A 27,796-nucleotide genomic window follows, 5' to 3' on the forward strand; every position below is an offset into this window, starting at 1 on the left:
TTTTCATTATAAACGTAGTATGTGCCAATGTTTATTTCTTCTTTGTAAAACATCACTTATTGTACATCGATAAATGATACACCAATTTATTGCATTTGCATTAATTTGCTTCTATACGTTTATGTTAGATCTAGAAAACAAAGAAGTTGTCGTTAGACACAATTCGAGTCTTGTCTCCGACCTTTTTTTCGATCTGTAAAAGATCGGCGATACCGATTGCGCATGGCGCAATTATATCATTTACAACTCTATATCAAAAGGCCTTTTATGATATTGTAACAAAGTAACAAATAGATTATATCTAAATTAATTAGCAATAATAGTATTCATAGTACTGTGGCTCCTTCAACCCTTCACTCCTCCTTTCGTGTGTCTCTGCAATATAACATAAAATAAATCATTTCTAACACCGATGCACTGAAAAAGATTAACTTATTAACTTGACTAAATTTCTTCACATTCAAGTTATTTATATACTTAATTAAAATATATTTAACATACATTTTATAGTACTTAAAATTATATTACTATATAATACATTTAATTTAACTTAAGAAAAATTTATCATGAAATCGAAATTATAAAAAGTTTAATAAAGTTAACAACTTTTTTTAGTGTTATCTTGATAAAATTTATATGTCATGCTGGAATTAATAGGCTACACAGCTTATAATTATTATCGCGATTATTATATATATTAAGTGTGGCTACTCACCTCGAGTGCCTTCTCGTTGCGTCCCACAATCTTACAGTGAGGACGTCCCATTCCGTAATATTTTTTGCACACGCAATCCTGTTCGATTTCAACACTTGTGATGTCCTCGACGATCTTTCTAGCAGTAACCTGAGCAAACTGCCTCTTCTGATTCGGTTTAGCGTCCAAGAAATTGCTGGAACTAAACGCCACTCCGCCAGACTGCAACAACATTATAATTGCTCATTTTATTCTTCTAATTATTCTCATTTATTCATTATATATGGATAGTAATTAATTTCTTTATTAATTGAATGAAAACTTTCTCCGTTTCAAGATACTTAATCGATTCTTTTCTTTCTTTGCGTACTTACCGCGACAGCAAAGTCGGCACACACGTCAGCCGGACCACTTACGACCATGTTATTTTTAAGATCGGTGCTTCCAACCAGTGGTCTTTTCTTGTTGTCGCCGAGTACATATACACTGTCGCTATCGAAACCAACAATGTTCTTTTGTACTTTGCCGGAAACTTGGATGTCATTCGTATTATATGCGTAATAGAAACTCAGACCCAAATCTCGATACATTTTCTGTCCGAGCATAAGCCTCAATTGTTGCAGCTGAAAAACCAGAAACGTTGGAATCTCTCTATTGATAAAAATATAAAAATTTTATTCTACAATTTTATTAGCAACGCAAAGTACATTAGGGAAATAATTTGTTTCTAGCTTTTTTCTAATGTCTAACTTGAATTATTAGCTTCTTGGTTTGTAAATTATGATTCGTGAAAATGACAGAATAAATTAAAGGGTTTCCTACAAGAACCAAATAAGCTTTAAAAAAGTAAATTCAACAGAATTTTAAATAGATAGTAAATATAAAATTTCCAGCAAGAGTCAAATAAATCCAGAGATTATTTTATGGATTCTTTGAAATATTGTTGAACCATGTCTGTGTAAATTATTAATTCGTAAATTTATAATACGTTTGACTTATCATCCTAGTTAATGATATAGCAAGATTGCAAATAGGAGCTCACCGATATTGGCAATGGACTCTTCTCGCATGTGGTACCGCCGATTACGACGACAGCCTTGACCGCGCCAGGTCTGTACGGATATTTAATAGCTTCCTCGTAGACATCGGTCAACCTGAGGGTGCCAAGCTCCACGTTTAATCTTTGCTCAAGGTATTTCTGTAGCGTCTCACTGCCACCTTTTTTGGCCTCCTGTGAACACCCAAGTAAAAGCTCTCGTAAAGCTCATATCTCGTTTCTTTCCATTTTATATAATTTTGCAAAACAATAAATTACCTCAAAAGTAAGAATCGGCTCTGGCTTTTTGAATTTCATATTCTTCACTTCACCCTCGATGTTAGTATTGCCGTTGGTGGTATAGTATTGCGGCCACTTTATATGTTCGGCGTAACCGATTAAGCCGATGTGAACGTCCCTGTTAAGATAAAAAGTAAATACAATAAATAAAATTAAGAAATATAATATATACTTATCGCAATATAAATCCATACAGCTTAAAGCGCATTCTGATCTTTCAAACATCTTCACTTTATGATTAATTTCTGATTTGTATTTGTGAAAAATAGGGAAAGGTCGCTAATATCGTCAATATCACTTTATTTTTTAATTATATTTCTAAAACTAAAAATAGAACTAGAAAATATCTTCTATTATATATATCAGATATTATATAACAGCTTCTATAATATCGTTATCAATTTTTCAGTATTTAAATGATTGGTAAAATAAATAAAAATACGTGTTTGACAAAATGCGTTTGAAAATTTGTATAGAGCAGACAGTAATGCTAATATTTTTCTTTTCTTTTTCTTTTACACGAGTTATTTGTATAAAGTATTTATGAATTAATGTATATAAAAATTCTTAAAAAAACCTTTCACTGTAATTGTAAAACTTTATTGATTTACATAAATACCTTCTACTATTCCGCTGGACGCAATGCAACAAAAAATATGTAAAAATCATGTTAGGTTACAAATTTAATAAATAAATTTTATAATGCTGTGATTTTGTATCCTATCCTATATATGGTTTTTATTATCATTTAAAGTTTTATCGATAAATGTACCGGTTTATGTTGCATTTTGATTTAATGTTTAAATCGTATTATGAAAGAAATAAAGAAAGAAAAAATTAAATGGTTTTAGAAAGCTACAAATATGTAAAAAAAAAATCATAAATATTATCAAAAATATATTTACTATCATTTAAATTGTGCAATTTGAAAAAAATGTTTGCTCTTAAAGAATTTGTTTTAGCAGATCTTACATAGAAAAGAGTTACAAATACATAAATTATAGTTTTTTATATTTTTTTGATAACCTAAGCAGATCATGTTTTTCTCAGTAAATCAATAAAAGTTATTTAATTTCCAAGAAATAAGGAGATATCGCTTAATGTGACTTATGTATTAGCGACTTTCTTTTCTTTACAATATTCTGATATTTTTCTAATTATAAAAATAATGTTTACATACGTGATGCCATGTTGTTTCAGTTCTTCTCTCAGATCGGTTAGCAATGGCGGAACCAGTTCTTTAAAAACTTTCTCATTTTGCTCAACTTGCTCGACAACCAACAGTATATCAGCTTGATTCTTCGGGCTTTTGACGCTGAAAGTGTCACCAGCGGCAATCGTGTCCTGGCCAACTTTGCAATTTACTGAAATATTACGGCACATATAAAACTATTTGCTTGCAAGATTGTCAGTATCTCCCTCCCATTTGTCTTTTAAATTTCCATTTTATCTTAAAACTGACATTTCATATAAATCTACGTCCACTAACTCGAGAAGCATTAAATATTCCTGTATCGCGTGCGTCTTAAGTAAGTTCATTTACAACAAGAGATTTTGATGTTCCTTGGGCTGTATTAACATTATATTTCGACTCTGTGCTTTGTAAAGTAGTTCAAGTCAATAACTTAACTTACCGCAACTAGTGGGAACGCTTATTTCGAAAATACCCCTATAAACGCAACGACCGTAATAAGCGGTGGCGAGCAAGCAAGGAGCTTGCGGATTTCCGTTAGCCGCAGCGTCGCAAGCGTCTCGGTAATGAGTTGGATTAACGTAGTTGAAGCAGTTTCTAAAACATCATGGAGAAATGTCATTTCCAAGTTGCCTCTAAGTTGATGATAAAACGGTTATGACGATTATATATTGTTTTGTGAAACCGTAATACCGCCGTAAATGTGTAATGCACGGTATGCCTCTCTCGCGCAATAAAATTTCAAGACATGGATTACATCTTGAGAACTGTCTTATTTTCCGACGTGATGGAGATACACTTCGCCTCTTTCATCGTTCTCTCTCGTAAATTGTCATTTATTAAATCTTTTTAAAAATCTGAAGGACCTCTCGGGCAAATGGAATGCTCTTTGAACTTTTCATCCCGGACGGCTTGAATTTGCGGGATCATATTTTCTCGGTGTAATTTGATTTAATCGCATCTTTTAAAATAGCGAATGTACTTACTTCAACGTAGATTTCTGACCGGAGAAGTAGCCAGTGCAGACTGGATTACGTTCGTGCTTCGTCTTGTGATCGATCGCGTTCACAGTCGGGCAATCGGGCTTCAGTTTGTATCCGTTGGCAAATTCAGTCTCGCTCTCGGTAATCTGTTTCAATTGCGAGAAAGACGCTTTTAGAGATCACTGCAAACACTGCAAATCTCCTACCGTCTTACGACGCAAGATACTTCCCGTTGCAAAACACTCGTCGCTTCGTATTTATTTTTACTTTCGAAAATAGAACATTCAATTTTATTCTTGCAGAAGATGAAATTTTGCATATTGAAATATGACGTGCTTTATCTTTTCACTTAAGAAACGCGGGCATATATAGAAACGTAGGTTGTTCCCGTATCGCACACAAACTACGAACTTATTGTTAGATATCTATCTCGCAAACGAAAGAATGCCGATTCCCTTGGGGATTCGTGATCCCCTTTCGGAAAAGAATGCCGTTCCACGTAGACATTTGTCTATTGATCGAAGCGAAAAACTTTGGAATAAAAGCAAAAGTATACAAAGAACATGATTTATAGTCTGGCGATATTACCGCAAGGCCTTGTGAATAGAAGCGCGACGCCGAGAAAATGAGGGACGAGCTTCCAAGAGCATGAAGCAGATTATATTAAATATTTATAACGTGTGTACATTTTTCATTTTAGCTTTCAGCGTACTTAAGTTATCAGTTCTGACTTTTCTCATAATAGAATTAACTGAAAAAAGGGAGAATATGTTTTTTTTATATATATTGTTCCGCGATATGCAGAAAAGTTTTTTAAAGTCTTTTGTGCCTGGTGGGACATATATGTCCCGATCCTTCAAAAATTCATATCTTTCACAAGAATAAAGCAACTTCTTTTTGAGCTTATTTTAAAGGTGAAGGATAGAACTCTTCACAAAAAAATCAACACCCTTGCGAGTTTTATTTCTTGAATCTATAGATTTCGTCAAATACTAAAATAATTGTATAATATACACATGTAAAAATAAAAATTCTACAAAAATTAAAAAGTTTACAATAAATATATACCGAATTTTTTCTAGACTCATTTTGAAGATCAACATAAGAATAACTATATGAGAAAAAATCTGACCAAAATGCTCAATTTTATTTTAATATAATTTATTTTAATTCGCTATTTTTAATTTAAAATTTTGACTGTAGATTTATAATCAGTAATTTATAATTAAAAAAATTTTTAATAAGACAAATCAAATTTAATTATTCCTTATTATTTCTAGAAAAAAATCAGGCACGAAAGGGATAATCAATTGTAATTTAAAAATTAATTCTTTGTTAACAAAGTTTCTTTTAAGAAATATCGATAATATAACCGAGCTTTTATCTCTGCTATTCTGCTCGAGAAGCTGCATTTAACGGTGAAAAAAATTACACTTACCTTTCCAGACGGCAACGTGTAGTCGTCGTAATACTCGTTGTTGGCATCACCGAAAAGACCGCGTAATTTTCCGTGATAAAAGCCGGACACGGTAACTCCACAAAAGAAGGGTTGTTTGTAACGGCATATAACCTGCACGCCGTAATCGGACTTGACGTTCATAGCGTAAGTGAGGAACGCGTGCAAATTCTTCGTGCTGGCGGGGAAATCGGCCGGTTTGTTGTTCACTAGAATCTGAAAAAAAAAGAGAGATACGATTGCAATCGTGTGTGGAAGCGTCGAACGAGGAAAAGTTTCCGAAAAACAAAAAAAAAACCGTGAAATGCAAAAATGAGCGCGCGGGAACAAAGTCTGGACGCAAGGCAACAGCGATTTTTATTCCTTCCTCGCTCAGTCCGTCTATAAGAGAAGCGACGCGAGGATAATAGAGTTTGACTTGTCAGCGAAGTTCGGAGCCCCCCTAGTAAACTTACAGAGTTACAGTTCAATACGGGATTGCATTATAAGACTCGTACACGGAATACCATATGAGAGCGATCTGGTGGTTTCACCCTCCCATCTTTCCTCCCTTTCTCGTTTCCCTCTCTCCAACACATTTGCCCCATTCTCAATTCATGTCACATATCCACCGGTGTAACTTGCCGCCGCTATAGGAAATTGGTTAAGAGATAAGAGAAATAAACTTACGTTGCCATTGTTCTTCAGCGTGATGCTCTCTTTAGGCTCCGTTACGGTCACGCTAACAAGATTTCCTTTGTTAAAGTTGGCCACGACGGAGAAATTGCCGTCCTGTATGTCCTGGGCTAGAATGTAGGTGCAATCGCCGGGCACACTCAAATGATTGTCGTCGAAGGTGAAGATGTGTCCTCCATCGATGACGAAACCGATTTTGCTGAAGGGAGGTAAGATGTCTACACGATTCAGAGATGGCCTGTTTGAAAGTACAAAAAAAAAACATTGATTAATATTGATTAACGTTCTGATTCTTGCAATAAAAGCTGTAAATGTTTATTCTTAATTTTGATAAACGTGAAATCACTAAAAAGCAACACGTAACAAAATAAATAAATAAATAAAAAAATAGAAAGTTAAAGAAATGTAGATGAAAAAGAAAATGAAAACACAAATTAGAAGAAATCTATGGGCGTAAAAAAGAGACCTATAGGTGTAGAAGGCATCCACGGGTGACGGTAATTCATTATTGCGCATCAGATCGAGAAGAGAAACTTTGAACGAGGTAATCGCTGGCAATCTCGCGAACATTTCGAGCTCAATTGGAAGACGAGCATCGAACAAGTCGTCTATCAGGCTGTCCAGAGTATTGCTGGATTCCACAAGCTTGATGAGAGACGCAATTGCATCGACCGTACGGTCGTAGATTTTCTTGATCTCGTTGGTATCATCGACCTGCGCGAGACGATTGTATTTTGTTATTTCAGAATCTTTGCTATTTTTAGTAATTTCGGGTTGTATCTGTTTGAAGGGTATTACTATCTGAAATAGCAAAATGTGACGCAAGGGAGAAACTTACTTTCTCGTGTTTGACGTGCTTCATGATGTATTCATACGTAGCGCTGAAGAGCTGTCGAAGTTCCTCAGTCGGTAGCATGGCCTTTATGCCCTCGCTGAGTTCATGGATGGAGGCCAATATGCCTTCCGGAATTTTAAAGTTCACGATATCCTGGTACTGCTCCTTTGCCATGTCGAAGATCGGTAAAGCTTTCATTTGATTCTTCAATAGGATGATGAACTCGTCGACGTCTTTCTTGATTTCACCGATGGCCTTGAATACGATCTTAGCAACATCCTGCGCAAGCTCCGAAGCCACAACCGCCATTTCCTTCAGATCCTTCTGATGTTCATTAATCACAGCAAGTAACGTCTTGACGTAGGCTGTCAAAACTTTACTAACGCTATCGACGAAATTGATGTACGCAGTAGCTATTTTGTTGTACGATTCTTTCAGCTGAGGATAAACCGTTTTCCATGCTTCCTCAATCTTAGAGGCTACTTCAAGGTATTCTTTTTGAAGCTCGTTTAATTGTGCAGCTACTTGTTTCATGGTATTTGCTACGGCCGTGATAATAGCCCCAAAGTATTTGTTCCTAAAAGAATACAATCGGTAGTAATATCATATGGTGAAAGTCACGACAACGGGACTAATAAATAATCTAAATTTTAATTTATAAAGACATTTATATATATATATTATATTATTTTGTGTGTGTGTGTGTATATATGTGTGTAAACTAAGTTTATTATTATATACATAGAAATGTTACAAATATCTTTATTTGATTATCTTTTGCATATAAAATTATACAAATGCTAACATGAAAGTGAAAGAGATCTAATTATTAAGTTCTTACAAGGTAGTTTGTATGTCTTTGATGGTCTGATCGGCGTGGAGCTCGTTGTTCAGTTTGTTTAGTTCGGCATCGTAATAGTCCAAGAGCGGCTTGATGTTCGGCTGGGCTTTCTTCAAATGTTCCACAAGATCTTTCAATTCTCGTTCTGTTTCATCAGCTAGCTCATTACCAGCTTCCTTGAGCTGTTTCAACACCTTGATGCTTTCGCTTACATAATGTTCCTAAATTATACCAGTAAGTAAAGTCAGTAAAGCAATATTACATTCATCACATCATACGACGAAAATGTACTCACGGTCGCATAGGCAATATTGTCCTTGTCGTAGCCAAAGTCAGGTTTTAGGAACTTCTCTTCATCAAGATGAATCAAACCATGGAACAGATGCTTCTTCACTCCATCCTTGAAAGCATCGGCATGAATCTCAGCCAGCTGCCCGAGCACAACGCGTCCGTTGACGTTGAGTTTATTATTGGGATCTAAGAAAAAATACCGGAAGATCAATTCATACATACATAGAAAAAAATCAAAGGTCAAATTAACTCTTCATTGTTTCATATATACGCAACAAACACACACACACACACACACACACACACACACACACACACACACACACACACACACACACACACACACACACACACACACACACACACACACACACACACACACACACAAAATATCGCCTTTGTGTAATATATTTAATTCAAAATAAACTTTACCTTGTTGGTGTTCCGAATAAGTAAAGCTGTTCCAATCATGCGCTTCGAAATTCATTACAATAGGTTTGTTGCCTAAAATCACGATTTCCGTATCAAGCTTCTGCAAGTTCTTCTGTAATTGCAGTTTTGAATCGACTTTAAGAAGTTCTTTATTAGGCCCGGTTACAAGAAGATACACTTGCGTGTCATCCGTAGCGAACAGAATGCCAACGCTCTTCGGCTTTTGATGTATATCCGTGTATGACAATGTACTGCCAAAACCTAATTTGGTATCTGAGACTGCTAAGTGCGACTTTAGGTCGACTTTGAGTTGTTGCCCACGACTGTTCACTTCAATTACGCTAGTGATGTTATAACCCTTTTCAATATTTTGTTGATGTAGTTTCGCCACTACGTTGATCTTTTGCGTTTTCTTGGCGAAAATGTCAATATCTACGTTCGCATCCAGCAGGTGTTCGCCACCGTAGTGAAGTTTACCTTTCACTGCCATATCCTGATAAACAGAAATACGCGCGTTTCATGTAATTTAAAAATCAGATTGCAAACTATTTAATCGGCAATTGGCTTGAAATTGCGAAAATGTGATAAAAAGGAGAAACAAACTAAACATGTAAACGTAAGTCAAAAGAACGTATTGCCTTTGTTTTTTAATCGAGTGGCTCGATGAACCTCAACATTTTCGCTAGATTGCAAGAAAATCGACAATAAAGGCTTTACCGAAGTCCTTTCTCTCTCTTTCTCTCTTTCTCTCTTTTTCTCTTGTTAGTTTTATATAAAAAGCTCTGACCTTATTTGCGCAAAAATTGAAAGCAAATTGGAAATGCTTTTTTATTCTATTTTTTGTTTAACATCAAACGCCGTTCAATGTAATTTCTATGTATAAATTTAAAAAATCTCGGATGTTATTCAATGTGATTTTTAGATTTAGAAAGCTTACTATATGAAAATACTATATGAAAAATCTGAAAATCTGGCTATATACCTTCGGCTGAGATGGATATATGAATTTGACCTCTCCGTTGACAGATCCGCTATTCTTCTCGATGTTAATATCACCGGTAGCAACCAGAGCGCTCTTCTCGGACGGCTTGTTCTTCCTGTCTAAGTAAAGAGAGAGATCGGCCTTGAATGCTCCGGTATGCTTCGTCTTCGGCAAATCGTATGTGCTAACAACGGCTAGTTCGCGATTGGGCAAAGTCAGAATGGCAGCTGTGAAAGGAAATAACAGACTCTTAATTTTTCATCTAAACGGTCAACAATTTTGAAGATACGTAAATGCACGTAATAGCGACGATATCGTTTTTCGCAATTAATAAAAGCTACTAATAAAGAAGCAAAGCTTTCCTACCGCTTTCCTTAGGATTAGCGTAAACTCTGTAGGAATACTGGGACTTGTCCTTCGACGAGTGTAAGTACAAGTTGGCAGAGTGATCATATTTGGGTTCCTTGAAATTGGATTCGGTGTTCGTTTTCAGTCCAAATTCAACTGGCACGTTGAATTTCTTCAGGTCTACTTCCACCGTTAAATCGTGATTTAAGTAATTCTTGTCTGTGAAACAAGCAAAAACATAAATTATGAAAATTATTTCTTGCGAAAAATCAACACTAAAAAATCAATATTACACAGAAGAGGACATTTTTAATAAATAATCTTTCACTCTCGTGACTCTTATTGATACAATACTTTCTATATACATTCGTTAATTTTTCTTGATTTTTTTTACTTCCTTGACGTTTATCAAGATAAGAATTTTTAATAAATGTTACGTAATTATTAAGTTAGGTAATTATTACCAAATAGAAGTAATCGAAGCCATTAGACAATTAAAAAACCAAACGACATTTTGAATATAAAATCGACAATTGCGATAAAATCATAAGAGGACTATGAGTATGTATTTTACAATCGAACAAATTGTAAAGGGATCATAACGTACTGCTCTCATTGGAAACTTGTTATAACGCCGCCCCATTTACACGGGGCAGGCAGCCCTCGCTCGATGTTAATCGCGGAAATTTTATTTCCATAAACTCTCGAGACTCGATAGGCCGACAGTTACCAAATTGATCCCGAGGGAGGAAACGGCAGGGGGAGGGGAGGGTGGTGCAAAAAGGAAAAAAAAACGATGTAAACTTTATCGCGCTACACGTCATCGCGGTGGTAGAAAGGATTAAGACGCGTGTACGTCAGCGGAGCACACGCCCTTGCGGCGTGACGTCATTCTGCACCGGCGGGCAACTTCTTTTTTTTTTCCTTGTGTATCGCCCCGTGTAACTCCGCCACCGCCCGCCACCACCCGCGACGGTCACGCCTGTCCTCTCGCATCGCGATCTTCGCGACACGAGCTCATCGAGGGAAGAAAAAAAAAAGAGAGAAAAAAGAAAGAAAAAAAAGCGAGAGAGAAGAAGAGAGAGAGAGAGAAAAAAAAAGAATGAATTGTGCACTCGAGTTAATGCGGCGGCACGCCGTTGTCGCTTGCATTCGCTCTCCACCGTCCGCCACCGCCACCACCACCACCACCGCCGCAACGTCGTCGCGTATAGGGATGCAATTCCAGAGCTCTATTAATAACTGAGGCGAGGCACGAATTAGGCGCAGATCACGCGAGAATAGAAGCGCCTATCGACCGAGATCCGCGGTAGGACCTGCTAAGTAGGTGGTAGTAGTAGTAACAGCACAGGCATGTATCCTCTCCTGTGAAATTCCATTGTATATACGTACGTGTACGATGTACGTACACGGGGGTTGCGACGTATTGCGTACTCATGCGAAACACGCACGCGGCGGGCGGGGACGCGACGAGGACGGCGCGACGATAGGACGGCCACGCGTTGTCCGTGGACGCGATATGGTCCACTGTCCTCGGGAGTTTCTCTAATTATTCAGAACGAGGGAAGGGGGGGGGTTGGATTCATCCGCGTGCGTGGGATGGAGGCCACGGGGTAAGAATGATCTCCAGGGAGACGGGGAACGATAGCCCGTTCGGTATATCGCGCCACTCTGCGAGGGTTTTTTTTTATTGTTATTGTTATTATTATTGTCATGCGGTATCTCTTTCTCTCTTTTGAATTTTTACGAATTCAGGCCCCGGGTTGCGACGGAGCGTGTCCTAATAAAGGGCCGGGCCGACACGCAAAGCCCAGGCCAGGCAGCTCGTAACGTCGAAGTGGCGTATTTCCACACAGGCGCGCCGCTGGGTGGAAATACCGTACCCGGCTCTTTATTTATGAAAAGCTTTTTATTACGGTATATTGCTGAACTCGCGTTGTAATTTTCGTTTCATCGAGATTAAACGGGGAGCACACGCTAATAGGAAATTATAAATATACAATATTATATTCGTTTAACATACACGGAGCGTTATTGTAATAGCATTATTATAATAGTATTATTATAATAGCATTATTATAATAGCAACACATTGTTGCTTTATTTAATAAGCAAACAATAAATTTTGTTATGGCCACCTGTTTGCCAGTTTTAGATCAAAGAAAGAACAAAAATAAACGAGGCAGGGAATTCGAGAAAAAGAGAGAGGAATATTGTAAAATATGAGAGAGGAATATTGTAAAATATACGACTCTGTAAAAACAAATAAAGAAAGATTCACCGAGGACGAAATATTTGACTGCCTGCAAATTCAATTATTCAATTCAACCGTAAATTCCATTTGATGGAAAATGTTTTATTAAGAAATACACGCGTGAGCTGCCTTGCTTATGTTGCAATATAATTACGATCCTGTTTCCAAGGGAAAATTACCCGGCGACGAAATTTTTATTACTTACTGTCGGAGTCGTAGCTCGATTGAAGCTTAAAGTGAGCGCAATCCTTGCTCTGCTCGCAGTAGCTATTGAAAACGAGGATCTCCTTGTTCGAGAACTTCAGCTCGCCCACAACAGCCGCTGGATCGAACTTGGCGTTCAGGACGATTACCGTGCCGGATTCGCCGTCCTTCTCGCGAGTCAGTTGCTGGCGAGTGTACTTGAAAGAGGAGCTCCTTGTGTCCTCGCCTATCTTGAGATTGCCGCTACCCTCGACGGTGATTTTGCCGGCCTCGTCGCGTTTCTTGTAGTTTGTGCTGCAAACACAAATCACAACGTTACCTGAATACACATTCGTCTCCCTCTTTCTTTCATGTATTACAAATATTTGTCCCTTTACGTTTATTTAATTTTAAATTTCAATATTTTCCAGAGTACCCTTTGTCAAATCGTGTTTACAGGGGGGAGCGAAGAAACATATATCTTCAGAATATAGCATGAACTGGTACCTCTGAATATCCCCAAGGACTTAAACGCCGACCAGAATTGTGCACGACGTTCCCGTTTTCTTTTATACGATAGAGTAGTATTTTTATTGGATGGACAATGGGGGGGGGGGGGGGATGGAGAGGAATAAGTATTTGTGCAATGCTTTAACGTGCCGGTACGATCAATAATACTCTACATTTTCGGCAAAACCGCTTAACCCCTTTTTACGTTCTACAATTCTATCGAAGCGATTTCGATGGGACGGTAATAAAAAGGGACTGGCAGCCGAAATGTATTCTCGGAAGCCACTTGAATTAATTTTAGCGGGTGAATCGATGAAATTACATTACAGCGGGGCGAACGGAGATACGATTTCTCTCGTATCTCTGATCTCCTTTGAGAACGACCTCGCGGCCTTTCGTTAATTACTTGAAAGACATCTCTTACTCTTTGTTTTGTCGGCGCGTAGGCGATCGATCTTTTACGTACGCGCAAGAGGTATGTATTTATATAGCCGTCAGAAAACACCGTTTAGAATTACTGAGGTGGGAATATCGATCTTCGCGAAAGAACGGCAGAAGATCGCTAATGGGAGTCGGGACTGTCAAGAAAGCGAATTGCGGACTTCCTGTGTACCGAACGTCTCGTCGCTTTCGCGCGTCCGTACAAACTGTTTTTTCTCGCCCGAGTCATCATTAGTCCCATTACTAACGTTAAAACATCGCGTAGGACCATTGTTTCGCGATTGTTGCGCGAATTGATCGGCAAGTTTTGTCGTTCCTACACGTACCTTCCGGTCACGATGTTTTTGCCGTCGCTGGTGACGGTGATCGTTATCCGCCTGCCGGTTTTCGCGGTGGGACTATTAGCGATTTCAACGTGAATTTTCCGATGCTTGAGCTTGTCGCTGTCCAAATTACCCTTAATTACGAAATTGTCAATGCTCTCCAGATTGACGTGCGCGTCGGCGATGGCGAAGCCTTTTGGCGTCTCGATCTTCCATTCGCCTGTAAATAAATTCGTGTATCATTTAGATTAGAGTATGGAATTGAGTAGTAAAATTATCTAAATAAATGTATATATTATATTAGAAAAAAATATATAATATATTAGAAAAAGAGGGGAATAAAAAACGGACAAGTTAACAAAATCTTGCTTTAATCCGATGAAAGTTACCTGTGTATTCGTGTTCGCCAAGTTTGTCGAATTTCGAGAGCAACTCGGTCTTTCCCGACGGACAGGTGAAAATTACGTGCATCATCGGGGATACGTTGCCCTCTCGAATTTCGCTCTTGAGCGTATACTTCGTGCTGTCCAAGTTCAAGGCTGCGTCGGTTTTCCTTACATGGCCGTTCTTTTCTCTCTTCAAAGATAAATAGAAGAAAAATTAGATGCACGTGATAGATAGACAGTGTCATCCTGCGACAACCTCGTCGGCAGCACCGTAAACTTTATTTCGTCTTTACATAGCACACTGCTTACGTCATCAGCGGTAAACTATTATAAATGACGCGACATGGAGTATCACAGGGGAGCAATATCTGACCGGAATAATCCCGAGATATTTGCACATGATCCAGTTAGCGAGTAATAATCAGGGGGACGAAGAGGGGATCTCAGTTTAGATCTTATATAAGAAGTTTCTAGATACGACGAATAATTAACGGCATTATAAAAAACGGTACCTCGTGGTTGAGTTCAAGGTCGATGTTATGCAGCTTCTCGTATGGGGTGGTAGCCTTGGCCTTTACATCAATGTGCGTCAAATCGTGATTAAACGTAAGAGGATTGAGCGCGAGGGTCATCTCCTTTTGGTCGTATTTGACGATCGTGTTGCTGGTAATCGTCACTTTGTCATCGCTGGGCACGTACTTGCTATGATCATGGTAACTGATAGGCGGAATCTTGAGAACAGCCAGATCGAGTTGCACATCAGTCTCGAAAGGATGTTCACCGTCGCTAATTCCAATACTCTTGTAGGCACCCTTGATCTTGATAGTTTTGTCATCGTTGTAAGTGAGCACCGCCGAGCTCTTCAAATCGACAATATCCGTCTCGGCTTGCTGATCTTGGATCAGTATTTCGTCCTCGAAGTCGAGCTTGACGTTGCGCAATTTCTCTGACGGCAATATTAGTTCCACGTTGCCTTTAATTGTGCAGGGCTTGTCAATTTCATTGCCAGGAACGAAGTCACCCGAACTCTGCGAACAATAAAACAGATTTACGCATCTAGCTTTACGGATACTCACCATGCCCGTATTTACGGGAAAAGTATTGAAAAAGTTATTATGCTTACCTTTAACTGGAGGTTCTTGCCATAAGAAGCAGCACATTTGTAGGACTCTTTGCCGTTATCGTCCTCAGTACCTTCGTAATCTAAATTCAACGGTTGCGGCAATTGCGATCCCGACAAGTTTATGACGAGCCCTTCCACATTCTTGTGACCATCGGTGTCGAGGAGATTTTTGACCTTCAAATCGAGTTGTACGTTGTTGCCGTCATAATTGATGGCTTTCACTTGGCTATTGGATTGGAATGTGTACGTTTTGAAATCAGCGTTGCTAACATCTTCAACGAACATAAGTTTTCGCGATTTGCCACCCTTAGATTCGTGATCTGCTAACTCGCCGTTCACATGGGCATTTATCTTGTTGTTCTCATCCTTCTTCGATGTTTGCTTAAAATTACCAGTCAGGTAACGACCGTTTGGTAGAGTGACATCTCCTTCGAGAGCTAGCTCGCCATCTATTAAAGTGCCATCATATTTACCTTTGCCATTTACTTCAAACTTGTTATTTATTATCTCGATTACGTTCTTTGTGTCAATAGCGTTCTTCTTTATGTCGTTTATGGTGGATAGTTTGATGCGTTTGCTCGGGTCCTTTTCAGCATCATATAGAAGCTCAATATTGGCATTGTGCTGCGAGCCAATCACTGTGAAGTCGCTAGTTCCTTTGATCTTCCGGTTGATCTTCGGCAAGTCAATGTTAAGATGCGCATTACCCTTACCGTTCTGAGACGATACCTTTCCTTCGACATTCACATAGTTCTTTACGTTCAAAGTTAGGCTACCTTGAGGATTTAAGTGATCTTTCTGTAGTTTTAACAGAAAATCGACGTACTTAACGTCACTGACAATGACGTACGCTTGTGACTGAAGATTATTGGGATGTTCGACATTCAAACTGCCAAAAACTTTAGCCTTTTTGTCGTCCAGCTTCAGATCGCTATCGATTTCGAAGTTCACGTTCTTGTTATTTTTGTCGTGATTATACGTAACCAGTGCATCGGCCTCGTATTTACCTCCCGGTACGAGCTCGAGCTTGTTTTTGTACTTGCTTTTGTGCGCATCAACAATCGTACGCTTGGATTCCAATTTAATGCTATTCTGCAAAAGCTCTCCTTCGAATTCAATCTCGTAGTCGCCTGGCTTAACTTTGTTCGCCTCGGCGGATAGCTTTGAGCCAAACTTGAATTTCTCATAACCAATTGCGATCTCGCCTTCGATAGAATTGGGTTTGATCTTATCTACAAGTTCCAGTTTCAATTTCATAGCGGGATACGATATCTTGGTGGAACTGCCTAGAATGAAGTTCATTCCATCCATGTTTGGCTTGGCGATAGCGTGATGATCGAGGCTGAAACGGTTTATCTTGGAGTTCTGATCTGGACCGTGAATGAAGATCAGTTTATACTTATATGCGTACGCTTCCCTTTGAATTTCGGACTGAATGTTGAATCCGATATTGGGATCTTTTGATGGCAATGCTGAAATAACAATCGAGTAATGATCATCTTTTTTCTTTTCTCCTTGCAACTTGAGATCGATGGATTCCTCGCCATAAATCACCTTCATATCTAAGCCAGCGCTGTCTTTTGCAGACTGAACATGACCGTCGAGACCGACGAGCTTCTGACCACTTACGACAAGGGCTACTTTGTCGAATACGTATTTTTTGCCACCATTCTGATCGATCACCTCTACGGTACCTTGCACCTCGTACTGCTGACCGCCTTTGGATGGCTTCAGTCCGGACTTGCTGGTCGCCAACTTTTCAATATGCTCTGGTACCCTATACTCCAAGATAGGTTTGTATTTGGCACCACTGGCCAAGATACCGACGCGCCCATAATATTCCTGGTTGTCATTGTGTAAAGTGATCATTAGTGAGTGTTCCTGAGACTCCTCTTTTATTACCGCTTCGATAGAAGCTTTCTTGAAGGAAGAATCAAAATCTAATTTAGCGTGCTTATTAGGTTCGAGACCGACTTCACCCGTAAAAGATATGCGTCTTTTGGTTTTACTGTTCGGCGTCTCTAGTAAGATCTCAAATGATTTAGATTTGGGCGAGTTGTCACCGTAGATCTTGAGATGGACAGCTGATAGATCATTGTTCTCCCAATTAATGTTGAATTTTGCTGGTCCATTCAAGGGGAAGAGTGCTCTCTTTTGCAATGATTCGACGCCATCGTAGGGAAATTCTATGTCACCGCAAACCGTCACACCCAGAATAGAAGATAATTGTTCAAAGCAATCTTTATATACCTTACTCTTGCCGAATTTGGGAGCTTTGTACGTGTCACCGGAACTCAGTAGAATTTCGCTGCTAAAGCTTATTGGCTCTTCTTTTTTATTCGGTGCGCCAACGGTTATATCGATACCTTTGCCATCCAATAGTTTCACCGTCAGATCGGTTGCTGTATTAGTGTGCAATGTGCCAACAATTTTCATACCGGACTCTACATCGAATCCTTTAACGACCATGTTACCAACAACACGAATAGAAGCACTGGGAGCCAAACCAAAATGTATTTCGGCATTGTTTGGGTCCTTTATGATTGCCGGAATGTCTAGCTTGCCGTACGTTTTCAAGTGAATCACGCTGGTTCCAGTCACGCTGACAGAGAGAGCTATACCGAGATTTGTGGGATAGACGATTTCTGCATCGAGGAACTGCGTGTGATCCTGCAGATTATAATCGAAATTCTTGATCTTGTCGACTCCTTTCTCAAAGTTGTCGAATAACTTGTCGACAATTTGTTCCGGTGTAAACTGCCCAGGATTACCGTCGTAAGTCAAATAGGCTAGTTCAACGCCAAACAGTTTGACTGATAAATCGATATCGAGTTGCTGGTCTACTTCGTTATTCCTTAATTTCACACCTTTGGCGAATTTGTCGAGTTCTCCCTGCTTAACTTCACGCTTGCCGCGCATTTTACTGATTTTCTCTTTGATATATTTAACGATATTCTGTGTCTCGTCCACTCCCTTGTCCACCAAGTCTTCCACTTCGTCCTGCGTCAAACGACCCTTGGGTCCGAAATAATGCTCGATCAATCTGTCAAGATTCTCGACGCGCGTGTTGAGCTCTAGGAAGTTAACGGATCTCCCGAATATCTCGCTGGTCAAGTTTATACTGACGGAGCGTGGTATATAGCTATTCTGGCTGTAGATGACATTGCTCTCTACAGAGGAACCGACTCCGATACCACCCAGATTGTACGACAGTTCATCGTTGAAAGAATATTTGCGGAAATCCTTTGGGAATTTTGTTCGTAACTTGATCTGAGCAAGATGTCTCTTTGCTGCAGCTTTATTCGGATCGGCGGACGCTCGTAGATGACGCAAGTGAGTATTGATGAAGGATCCGACTTGAATGACTGTTTCTTTATCCAAAATTTCCTTCAGACCGCTAGCGACATGTGGACAGGGGCAGTTAACCAAAGAGAGATAAGACTTGATCCTGATCTCGCTGTCCTCCTCGCGATCGCCCAGTACCTTCAAAAGGATATTTTTCCACTTCATGGAGCAACGGGTAGGCAAAGTCTCGATAGCGGCTACTCTGACTCTATTGCGGACGTTCTTATCTTCAGCAATGCCGACCAATTTCTGCAAAGTAGCGTCGTCAAGATATTTGGTGTTGCCTAACGCCTTCAAAGCTGAGACTATGGTGTTCTCTTGGTCTCTGGTCTTCGCCTTTCCATTGCCAACCTTGTCGCGAATCTTGTGAATAGCTTGCTTGACTTCGGCTACGTTCTCGCAAGTATGCTGCTGACAATACTTGCCGATTACCTGACCGACTCCAAGATAACCGAGACGCGGTAAATTCGGCTCATCAAGAAGAGAGGTGACGGCGGTCACCGACGGTAGGTTTACATGCTCAACGAGAGTAAGACTTGCGTAAAACATAAGCGCCTGAACGCCAGTAATCTCGTGACTCTTTAATAGGTCCACGACTACCTCCGCGGCTTCACCGCTTCTAGTACGGAAGAGAGCGTCCAGGAAGATTTTCTTGTCCAGGACCTTATCAAAACCGTTGCCGTTTTTCACTTTCTGGTAGATCGTAAAAATATCTTTCTTGCTACTGAGACGAAGGACTTTAACGAGTTTTGCAAACTTTTCCGCCGCGTCATGCTTTACACCGTTGTGCTCTTCGGCGCTCACTGCCTTTACGGCTGCGGCGATGCTGTCAGCCGACGATTTAATTACGGGATGCGGCGCTTCGAAGATCAGGGATTTTGGTAGGGAAACCGGGGCGTTCGGGCTATCTGACTTCTCACTTTTGAGCGTCAGAGTGGTCTGCACGATCGTCTTGGCGCCGATGTCTCCGTTGCTCCACGGTTTCAATTTGTACGTCTCGACTGAGGTCGCTTTGTTCAAGATACCGCGCTTGAAACGTTGTTCGATCTTCTGATGTGATAACAATATCGGAGACGATTGGATGTCGGATTTCTGATCATAGATCACGGATACAACACCCTCGTTTATGCTCTCGCGATGAGAGCAACGCATCAGATCTCTCAACTTGTGGATGACCAGCGAGTCGCCGTCTTTGTGGAAAGTAAAGTCAGTTGGACAACTACCGAATACGTCGGTCTAAAAGTATAACGAATAATGCGTTATATCGACACAGTTTTTCTACGAGGGATAAAACTTTAATTAATCAAGACAGTTTTGTACCTCATGATGAGTCGTAGAACCAGAGTCTTGTATGACAGCTGATTGGAACAAGGAAGCAACAGCTCTCTTGATGTTGAGAGACGCCTGTGAGTCACCGGGTTCGGCACAAACCTCCGTATCGATATGACCATCGTGATAATTGAATTGTAGAGCGTACTTTTCAATATCTGGCAGCGTTATTGGCTAAAAAAATATACGTATACTTTTACATACTTATACATTGATATTCTGTAGTAATGTAAAACAAATATTGTTTGTTGTATTGGTAGCGTTGTACAAAAAGAAGATAAGAATGTTAATTTATATTATGAAACTAAATTATAATAATTTGTTTATAGATGACAATAAATTTCACGTTGTAGTAATTGAATACAAATCATAAACTATCATGGATTAATTCCCGTTGAGAGCGGTAAATTAAAAGTTTTTATTACGGAAATTTATTTATGCGGAATTAGATTAAAAGTTCTTTATATGTTTCTAAAAAGGATTGAATTATACCATCGGGTCTCATATTTCTATTCTATACTATTTTCTTTTTGATGTATTATTTTTTACGATTTTATAATATATATATTTTAGAAATACGCGACATAAGAGCAAACAAAAAATACTTACAGCTCCATTGATTGATACGCCTTTTAATCGGATCTGTCGAATACAGTCAGGTTTCACTGACAATTCAACACTACCCTTCAGCTTCAAAACAGCGTCACCCTGAGCATCGGGGACCGATGTCACAGACGATCCTTCTAAATCGTACAAGTATGTGTGTCCCTCTTGATAGGCTTTACCTCCGTGCACTAAAAGCATCACACAAAAACAAACAAATTAAATCTTTTACAAATGTATTTGTTTTGATTTTGTGTAAAAATCTTCTGATCTCAATTTATTAAATGAGACTTTTTGTAATAACATGGCGAAGATTTTTTTTAAAAACATTATACTTACTTCCATGGCAGCCGACTGTACATTTATCTGTAACAAAAAAAAATTATTTGTCAATTTTTATTAATATTTTTAGTATACTTATATGTATTAATTATTACACGTTGACTATTAAAAAATAGACAAATGGGAAAATAAGGAAAAAATGTTAATTATTTCATTTTTTAAATACTAATCAGAATACTTGTGCGGAAAAATATTATAACAAAGGGAAAAAATTAGAGAAAAAAGATATAACAAAATCATAAATAAAATATAAAATTTTTTTTGTATGAACTTAAGTATTACTTTAAGTTTTGGATTTCATCAAAATATACGAACTCAAGCGGAAAAAAAAACAGACGAACCATAATCTATTATGCTTGCCGCACAGATTACGTTGAAAAAAATATATTTATGCATCAAGTGAACTCAGTGCTAGGGTCGAATGTTGATAACGTGCTGTTAATCATGACTCTCTTGACCCTGGACCATGGAACTTTCATTTTTGTTCGAGCGTGTCGAATAGAGCTCACGAACCAGCGAATTTAATGGTGTGCCACAATAGTTTCATCTTTTAATATTTAAATTGATTTGAACGAAGCTGAAGTGACTTTTTGAGCAGGAGCTATAAAAGGTAGCGTATCAATCAATTGCAGTAGCTGTAATAATTTGACATTTACGTTATACTCTTTTTAGTCTGTCAAATATTTCAATTTACGCGAAAATTAAGTTATTCAAAAGAGCCATTTATTACATTTATTAATATATTATACTTAAGTTTTAAATATATCTATATACATTTATTATTAAATATTTTTTAAATATTAGATGTTACATTAACTATTAATTTTATTTTAAGTAACACGACATGAAATATGTCAACTACAAATTAATTTTGAATTAATTTAATATTAGAAATGTTATATACAAAGAATTATCGTTAAGTATTTAATATTAATATTTGTTTGCGTTTCGCATTGGAGTTTATCTCTGATTTCACTTTATCTCGTTTACATTCGGAAAATAACATTGATGATGGCAAAATTCATAGGCAAGCACAAACAAGACAGATATAAATATAGTTGACTAAGTAGACATGAAAAGTCTTATCTTTTAATATAATGTTGAATTATACAATTTTATTAAATAAGATAAACAGGTTGAATTCTATTAAGACTGGATTGATACATTTTACTAGGGATATAATCTCTATTTCAGCTTACTTTCGAGATAAAAGACAAGTTACTGGGTCAACAATGTGAAGAAATAACGGATGTCATTAAGCGACTATAGCGGAAGTTTAAAGTTCACAAACTGCATTACGAAAACAATATCAAATTTACTGAACATACGACTTATACATCTTATATATCTGCTTTGCAATTATATCATAAAAAGCCTTGGTATTTAAAAAATAAATAAATATTGTAAAATTAAAAATATTGTTTACGACAACTTTTTTGCGGAAAAAATATAACAATTTGTTTAATTATATTTATTTTGGTATATTTGTGCAATCACACTGTTTGTTTTTATTATGTCATATTTGTTAATTGTAATCATTAAAAAATCTTAACATTGCATTTCTTGCAATTTCTGTTTGGAATTGAGGACTAACGCGAAGTTGAAGTTGTTCGATTTTCTTTGCGAGTATATCTAATAAATATACTACCCTACTACACACACACACACACACACACACACACACACACACACACACACACACACACACACACACACACACACACACACACACACACACACACACACACACACACACACACACACACACACACACACACACACACACACACACACACACAGAGCTAAGAAAAAATATATACTTACAAACACAAATTTTTTCGTTAGCGACAGATTACAAGCCGGCTAAATATTACCCAATATCATATTAAGATTAATCTTAAAGCGAAAAACAAGCAAGCATAAAAAAATTTGTACTTTGCACTGAGACAAATTGCATAATTATTTGCTCGACATTGAGTAAATGTATAATTAATTTGCACAGTTCGGCGAAAGTTATCGCCTCTACGAAAATAGCATAGCAAATAGTAGAAAACAAAACCGAAAAGCGCGTACATAGTGCATTTGTATCTATAAGAGTTATATCACAATTAGCGTTTTCCGTTGAAGCGATCAAAGTTTCTCACAGCGGAAGCAGTTAAATCTAATCTTCACAATTTATATTCGGTTAGAAACGTTTGTGCGCATATAAAGAGACCCTACTAGGAATCTTCTGTTGCTACCGTGGTAAAAAGTGCGCACAAGATACTTCTTTTATAAGTGAATTGAAAAAGTAATTAATTTTTGTCTGGAAAAATTATGTGCTCAGAGGCATAATAAATAATAATATCCAGATTGCACTTTATTTAGACGACAATGTCGTAAGAAAAGGGAAAGAGAGAAAGGAGCTGATAAAATAACAGCGACCGAATAAATAAAGAGAAAAAGAGATGGATGAAGTGCAACAAGAGAAAGGGGAAGTGCTCCTTGAATGGGGACAAAGGGATAACAAAGGGATGAAGAACGACGCGTGCGAAAAGAGGTGGAGGAGGTGGTGGAAAGTGGGAGTTGTCGCGCGCGAGAATAGACCAAAAGACGGATGAATCTATTCGGTGAAGATGCATATTGTTTCTCTACAATGACGCTGCGAGCACCGATTCAATCCCCTTTCCCTAATCATTGTCACTTTGACGACAATCTACGAATACGATGAAATATTCACGCGGCGACGCCCTTTCATTATTACCAAACCGTTGGAATTTTGTTTCATGTTATTCCGCCGGATGCGCAACGAATAAATTCCTCTGATATTTTATTAGCACTTTTATGCCTCTGAATTACTTTCTATCTCCTGCTTTTCATCTATTATTTACCCTTTGATTCGGAATTGAGTTTTTCCGAGCAGTAAATAAAGTATTTATAAGAACAACTGATTATTTTTAGCTACAATCGATTAAACATTTCGTAAATTATTTAGATGTAGGTAGGTAAACTTCTCCTTATATTTAGACAGATTTCAGTGACATTTTTATTTAGAGCTTGTAGTGACCGAAAAATATATTTCGAAAATTAAGAGGATAATATTTATCTCTATATCCTTCTGATACCAACTCAAAATTATGCGTGGAACACAATTCGTGGGTTGAATTTATAATCACGTCCTAGGGATGTTTTCTTTAAATTCGCCGACTGAATAATGCAAACGTCGACAAATGTACACAATATAAAATGCACGTGCTGCGAGAGAGAGAGAGAGAGAGAGAGAGAGAGAGAGAGAGAGAGAGAGAGAGAGAGAGAGAGAGTCTCGCCGGGATTTTGCTGTAATCTAACAATTGCAACCATAACTTCTCGCGTTGCTTGCTCCCTGCGATATGTGGCTGCAAGATTAGAGGCGGCTCCGTTCTCGTTATATTACTTAAACGTATGCATTATGCAAATTCGCGGCGAACGACAGAGAGTATCCACTTTCATATTTCACACTCAGGGGCGCGCTCTATCTTTCTCGCATTATTTTACGGCGCGCTTTAAACGTCGATCTTTCTCCACGATGAACCCGCATTCTCTGCTCGTATTTTTAACCCGACAATCGCGTTTCCATTTCTCGCCGTACAGGCGAGCCATTGTAATCATTTATCACGGAATTTAATGCGCTTTCAATGGCCGTCGAGCGACTCAATATAACAAGGAGATGTTACGTTTAAAGGGATATATTTATATGAAAAAAAAAAAATGAGTCCAAGAGGCATTATTTCTATTTCCCGGCGTTTCGGAAAGTACGTATCGCGCCAGAGTAGAAAGCCTTTTCGTTCGAGGGAGGTCGCGGAAAGAGAATGGCGCGGTATCCCGCATCGTTTATACACATGCTCTCTTTACGTCCCTTTAAAACGCGGCGGCGGTGGTGAAAGAACGTTTGTTACGTCGCAACGGTCAGATCGGATCTATTTTACTGGGATGTAGGGACGTCAGATCAATTTACCAAATGTCCGGTCGAACACGGGGGACCTGTAATCGTCTCAATGATACGGACCTCGTTCCGAGCACCGATACGCCATACGTGAACCCTTTAACTACGATTTCGTTACTTCTAGAGAAACGGAGTCTAGTCCCGGGCTCCTCCGCGAGCTTCGCTAATTGCCTCCGTCGTTGCTTAAGAATGTGCAATTTCCATATTCGTTATAAAAGATATTGATTATTGGCCCTCGTCATCTCGAGCAGTCAGAGTTTTCGCCGATAATTTTTTCGGGTGAGAAAAGAAAAGGTATTTACAACTGATTTTAACCCCATGATTTTACGTTCAACGATATATCGAAAGTGAAGTCTGCAGCGTTCTGAGGAATCTTGCACTTGAGATATAAACGGATTTATAAAAAAAAAGGTCACAAATAATCATCATGTATCGGATGCCTGTTTTAGTGTGTACGTGCATCAGTATGCGCTAATGCATGTGATTACTTGAGATTAGCTCGAACAACACCGATCGAAGGAAGAAATATAGACGCACGATAAGGCATTATCAACATTCTAGCGATATACAGGGGGGGTTTTGCGTATTCGGAGCAAAAGGAACAAAATAATTACGGAATAAGCAACATTTTATCGCCAGCTCCCTGCCGGATGAGACAATAACAACCTGTAACCAATTCAACTGGATCGTACATTCGCTTTCGTTCGTGCGCGATACACGGACACATTTTTGTAAAATTAATGCGCGTGCCCTTTTCGTCGTTTATTGAAATAATAACGCGCACACCAACGAGAGTTTTCTTTCATTCATTTCATCCGTTACTTCCTCGCTGTAATTTTGCGGAAAATTGAAGAACTGATTTTCCGTATCTATAACTACCTTCCGCAAATTACTTCACTGGTCGTTACGCTTTGCTTGAAACATAATTCAATCTAAAATGTTCCTGTTTGTTAATGGAAGCCCCCGGCATTCTCTTCCCTGGCAATGTAATCGAAAGAACAATTTTCTTTAATCTTCCTCCAGTAATAAGAAAGCATTAAACACGCTCACCGATAAAAACTTGTGTACTTCATTCACAAACATAAAGGAAGCACGCGCGTGGAGTTGTGCCGAGTTTGATTATTAATTAAATTTCAGGATAAAATGTAATTTAACGTGGAATGGAAAATTATACGTCGATAATACAAATGGAATCAGTAAAATTAATTACTACCGCTAAAGGAGACAAAAGGAACAAAGATTTCGCACAGAAGAGAGACCCATCACTTTTCCCTTGCTATTACGAGGGAGATTAAGATAAATCTAAATGTCATGTTGAATACGTCACGATAGCCTACGTCAAAGATAAGTTTTTATTAATCGTAATGGAATTATAACACGAATGCCTACATATGAAGAGGAAACATTTCAATATCTATATGTTTCTCATGTTAATCGCCAATGGAACAATGGCGCAGATAAAGTTTCGAGTAATCACGAATCTTTCGGTATCTTGTATAGAGTTCACGAAAATATCATCGGTTTCGACATCCATTCGCGACGATAATCTTTACCCTTGACACAGCGAGTAACCTTACGATATTCAAACCTGACCGCGCCGCGGGCGCGTTGACCCTTTCTATCAACACTCGCGCTCATTAATCATTAATTTGATAGAAAAATTAAGACTTATCGAAGTCATCCGGTCTTCTCGAAAGGTCCATAAGGGAGGATGTGGCTTAAATCTTCGTATACGAGTGCTGGGACGCAAGTCCCAGATGCAACTTTACGAGCGCTTTTAGGAATATCAATAATTTAACCATAACGTCACATTACAGCGTGAAATACGGCTAAAATATTATGCATGTATGCGGAATACCATAAGTCACAATTGATATTGGAGATAGAATTTGCTCGAACAAGTAACCCGAGAGAATTCCATATTCTATTTATCAGTGAAATAATTATACATTTAAAAATGACGCGTTAAATGTGACCTCGCTAATTCTTTTTGTTCAACCCTCAATTTAAATTGATTTAAATTGAATATTTGTCATCTTTTATTATTTATGTCGGAAATCTTGAAGAGTGAAAAAAAACCTTGTAAAATATTGCTTTGTAATTTGCATGCAAAAGAAAACAAAAAAAAAAGCCATTCCTTTCGTCTAGTTTCGATGTTCAATTCCCGGTTCTATATCAACAGAAATATGAAAGTTACGAAGCTGAAATTAAAAACTTTTCGTACTCTTCGGTAGAATCTAAAAACCTTTGTATATTGCCTTATACGTGAGGTTTGCCCTTTAGTAGTACATTTACGTAGTTTCCCCTTTTCAATATAGGTATATTACATCTTTCATCCGAGGAAAGTTTTCTATTTAGGAAAAGGAATCGGTTCTGCCTTGGGGTCTTATAACTTTCACACTTCTGTGATCATCGAAGAATAGAAAGAGGAGCGAACGCGCGGATGCAACGGCCGTCCAGTTTTCTAGAGGGTAGGTCATGAAGTACCGGAGTACCTTTGTAGAAAGGGGATGAGCGACGAGGCGCATTTTCCGCTTTACTTACCGCCTGAGGCGACGACCGCCAGGAAGAGGAGACAGCCGGCGAAGACGGCCGCCCTCGTGAGCCTCATGGCTTTCTCTCCCCAGGTACTGCAAACTACTTTAAGCACTACTCTTGCACAATCAGTGGTGACACGATCGGCGGCCACGGGCGAACACGACAAAAGCGTCTGCGCTTTTCTTCGTGCGTGCTTTTATGCTCTCGCAGCTCCCCACCCGCGCTTATAAATCTTTCCTATGCATGTTGGGCCATTCGTACATATGTCCGCTCCCCGGACCGGGGGTTCCGTCACAGCGACGTAGGAGATAAAGAGATCTCTACCCGCACCAAGAAGTGGCGAGCGTTGACGGTCGGACCGACTTATCGAAATTTTCCTAGCGTCTATGGCAG

General features: G+C 38.6%; 1 protein-coding gene across 1 annotated transcript; it reads right to left on the reverse strand.

The window, feature by feature from the left end:
* LOC105829368 (apolipophorins) lies at positions 1-27,575 on the reverse strand. Its single transcript, XM_012668144.3, has 26 exons — positions 27,410-27,575; positions 20,902-20,928; positions 20,569-20,753; positions 19,951-20,133; positions 15,286-19,866; positions 14,675-15,190; positions 14,166-14,352; positions 13,780-13,996; positions 12,525-12,817; positions 10,084-10,284; positions 9,718-9,944; positions 8,736-9,228; positions 8,308-8,489; positions 8,013-8,233; positions 7,175-7,748; positions 6,803-7,050; positions 6,331-6,574; positions 5,644-5,877; positions 4,209-4,351; positions 3,665-3,819; positions 3,211-3,394; positions 2,010-2,148; positions 1,737-1,925; positions 1,069-1,317; positions 716-916; positions 1-375 (listed from the first exon to the last, which is right to left on the reverse strand). Exons 1-26 carry the CDS (start codon positions 27,474-27,476, stop codon positions 346-348), a joined length of 10,170 nt encoding a protein of 3,389 aa, XP_012523598.1. The 5' UTR covers positions 27,477-27,575; the 3' UTR covers positions 1-345.
* Positions 27,576-27,796: the final 221 nt, after the last annotated feature.

Source organism: Monomorium pharaonis, chromosome 3 (genome assembly GCF_013373865.1).
Source record: "Monomorium pharaonis isolate MP-MQ-018 chromosome 3, ASM1337386v2, whole genome shotgun sequence".
In the NCBI taxonomy this organism is placed as follows: domain Eukaryota; kingdom Metazoa; phylum Arthropoda; class Insecta; order Hymenoptera; family Formicidae; genus Monomorium; species Monomorium pharaonis.

Bases quoted from the DNA above. Each gene is read 5' to 3' on its own strand.
- LOC105829368 (XM_012668144.3), bottom strand. From the start codon at position 27,476: ATGAGGCTCACGAGGGCGGCCGTCTTCGCCGGCTGTCTCCTCTTCCTG. The intron at 20,754-20,901 runs GTAAGTATAATG...TGATGCTTTTAG, and splicing joins TACAGTCGGCTGCCATGGAA to TGCACGGAGGTAAAGCCTAT. The intron at 7,051-7,174 runs GTAAGTTTCTCC...CGTCTCGCGCAG, and splicing joins AGCACGTCAAACACGAGAAA to GTCGATGATACCAACGAGAT.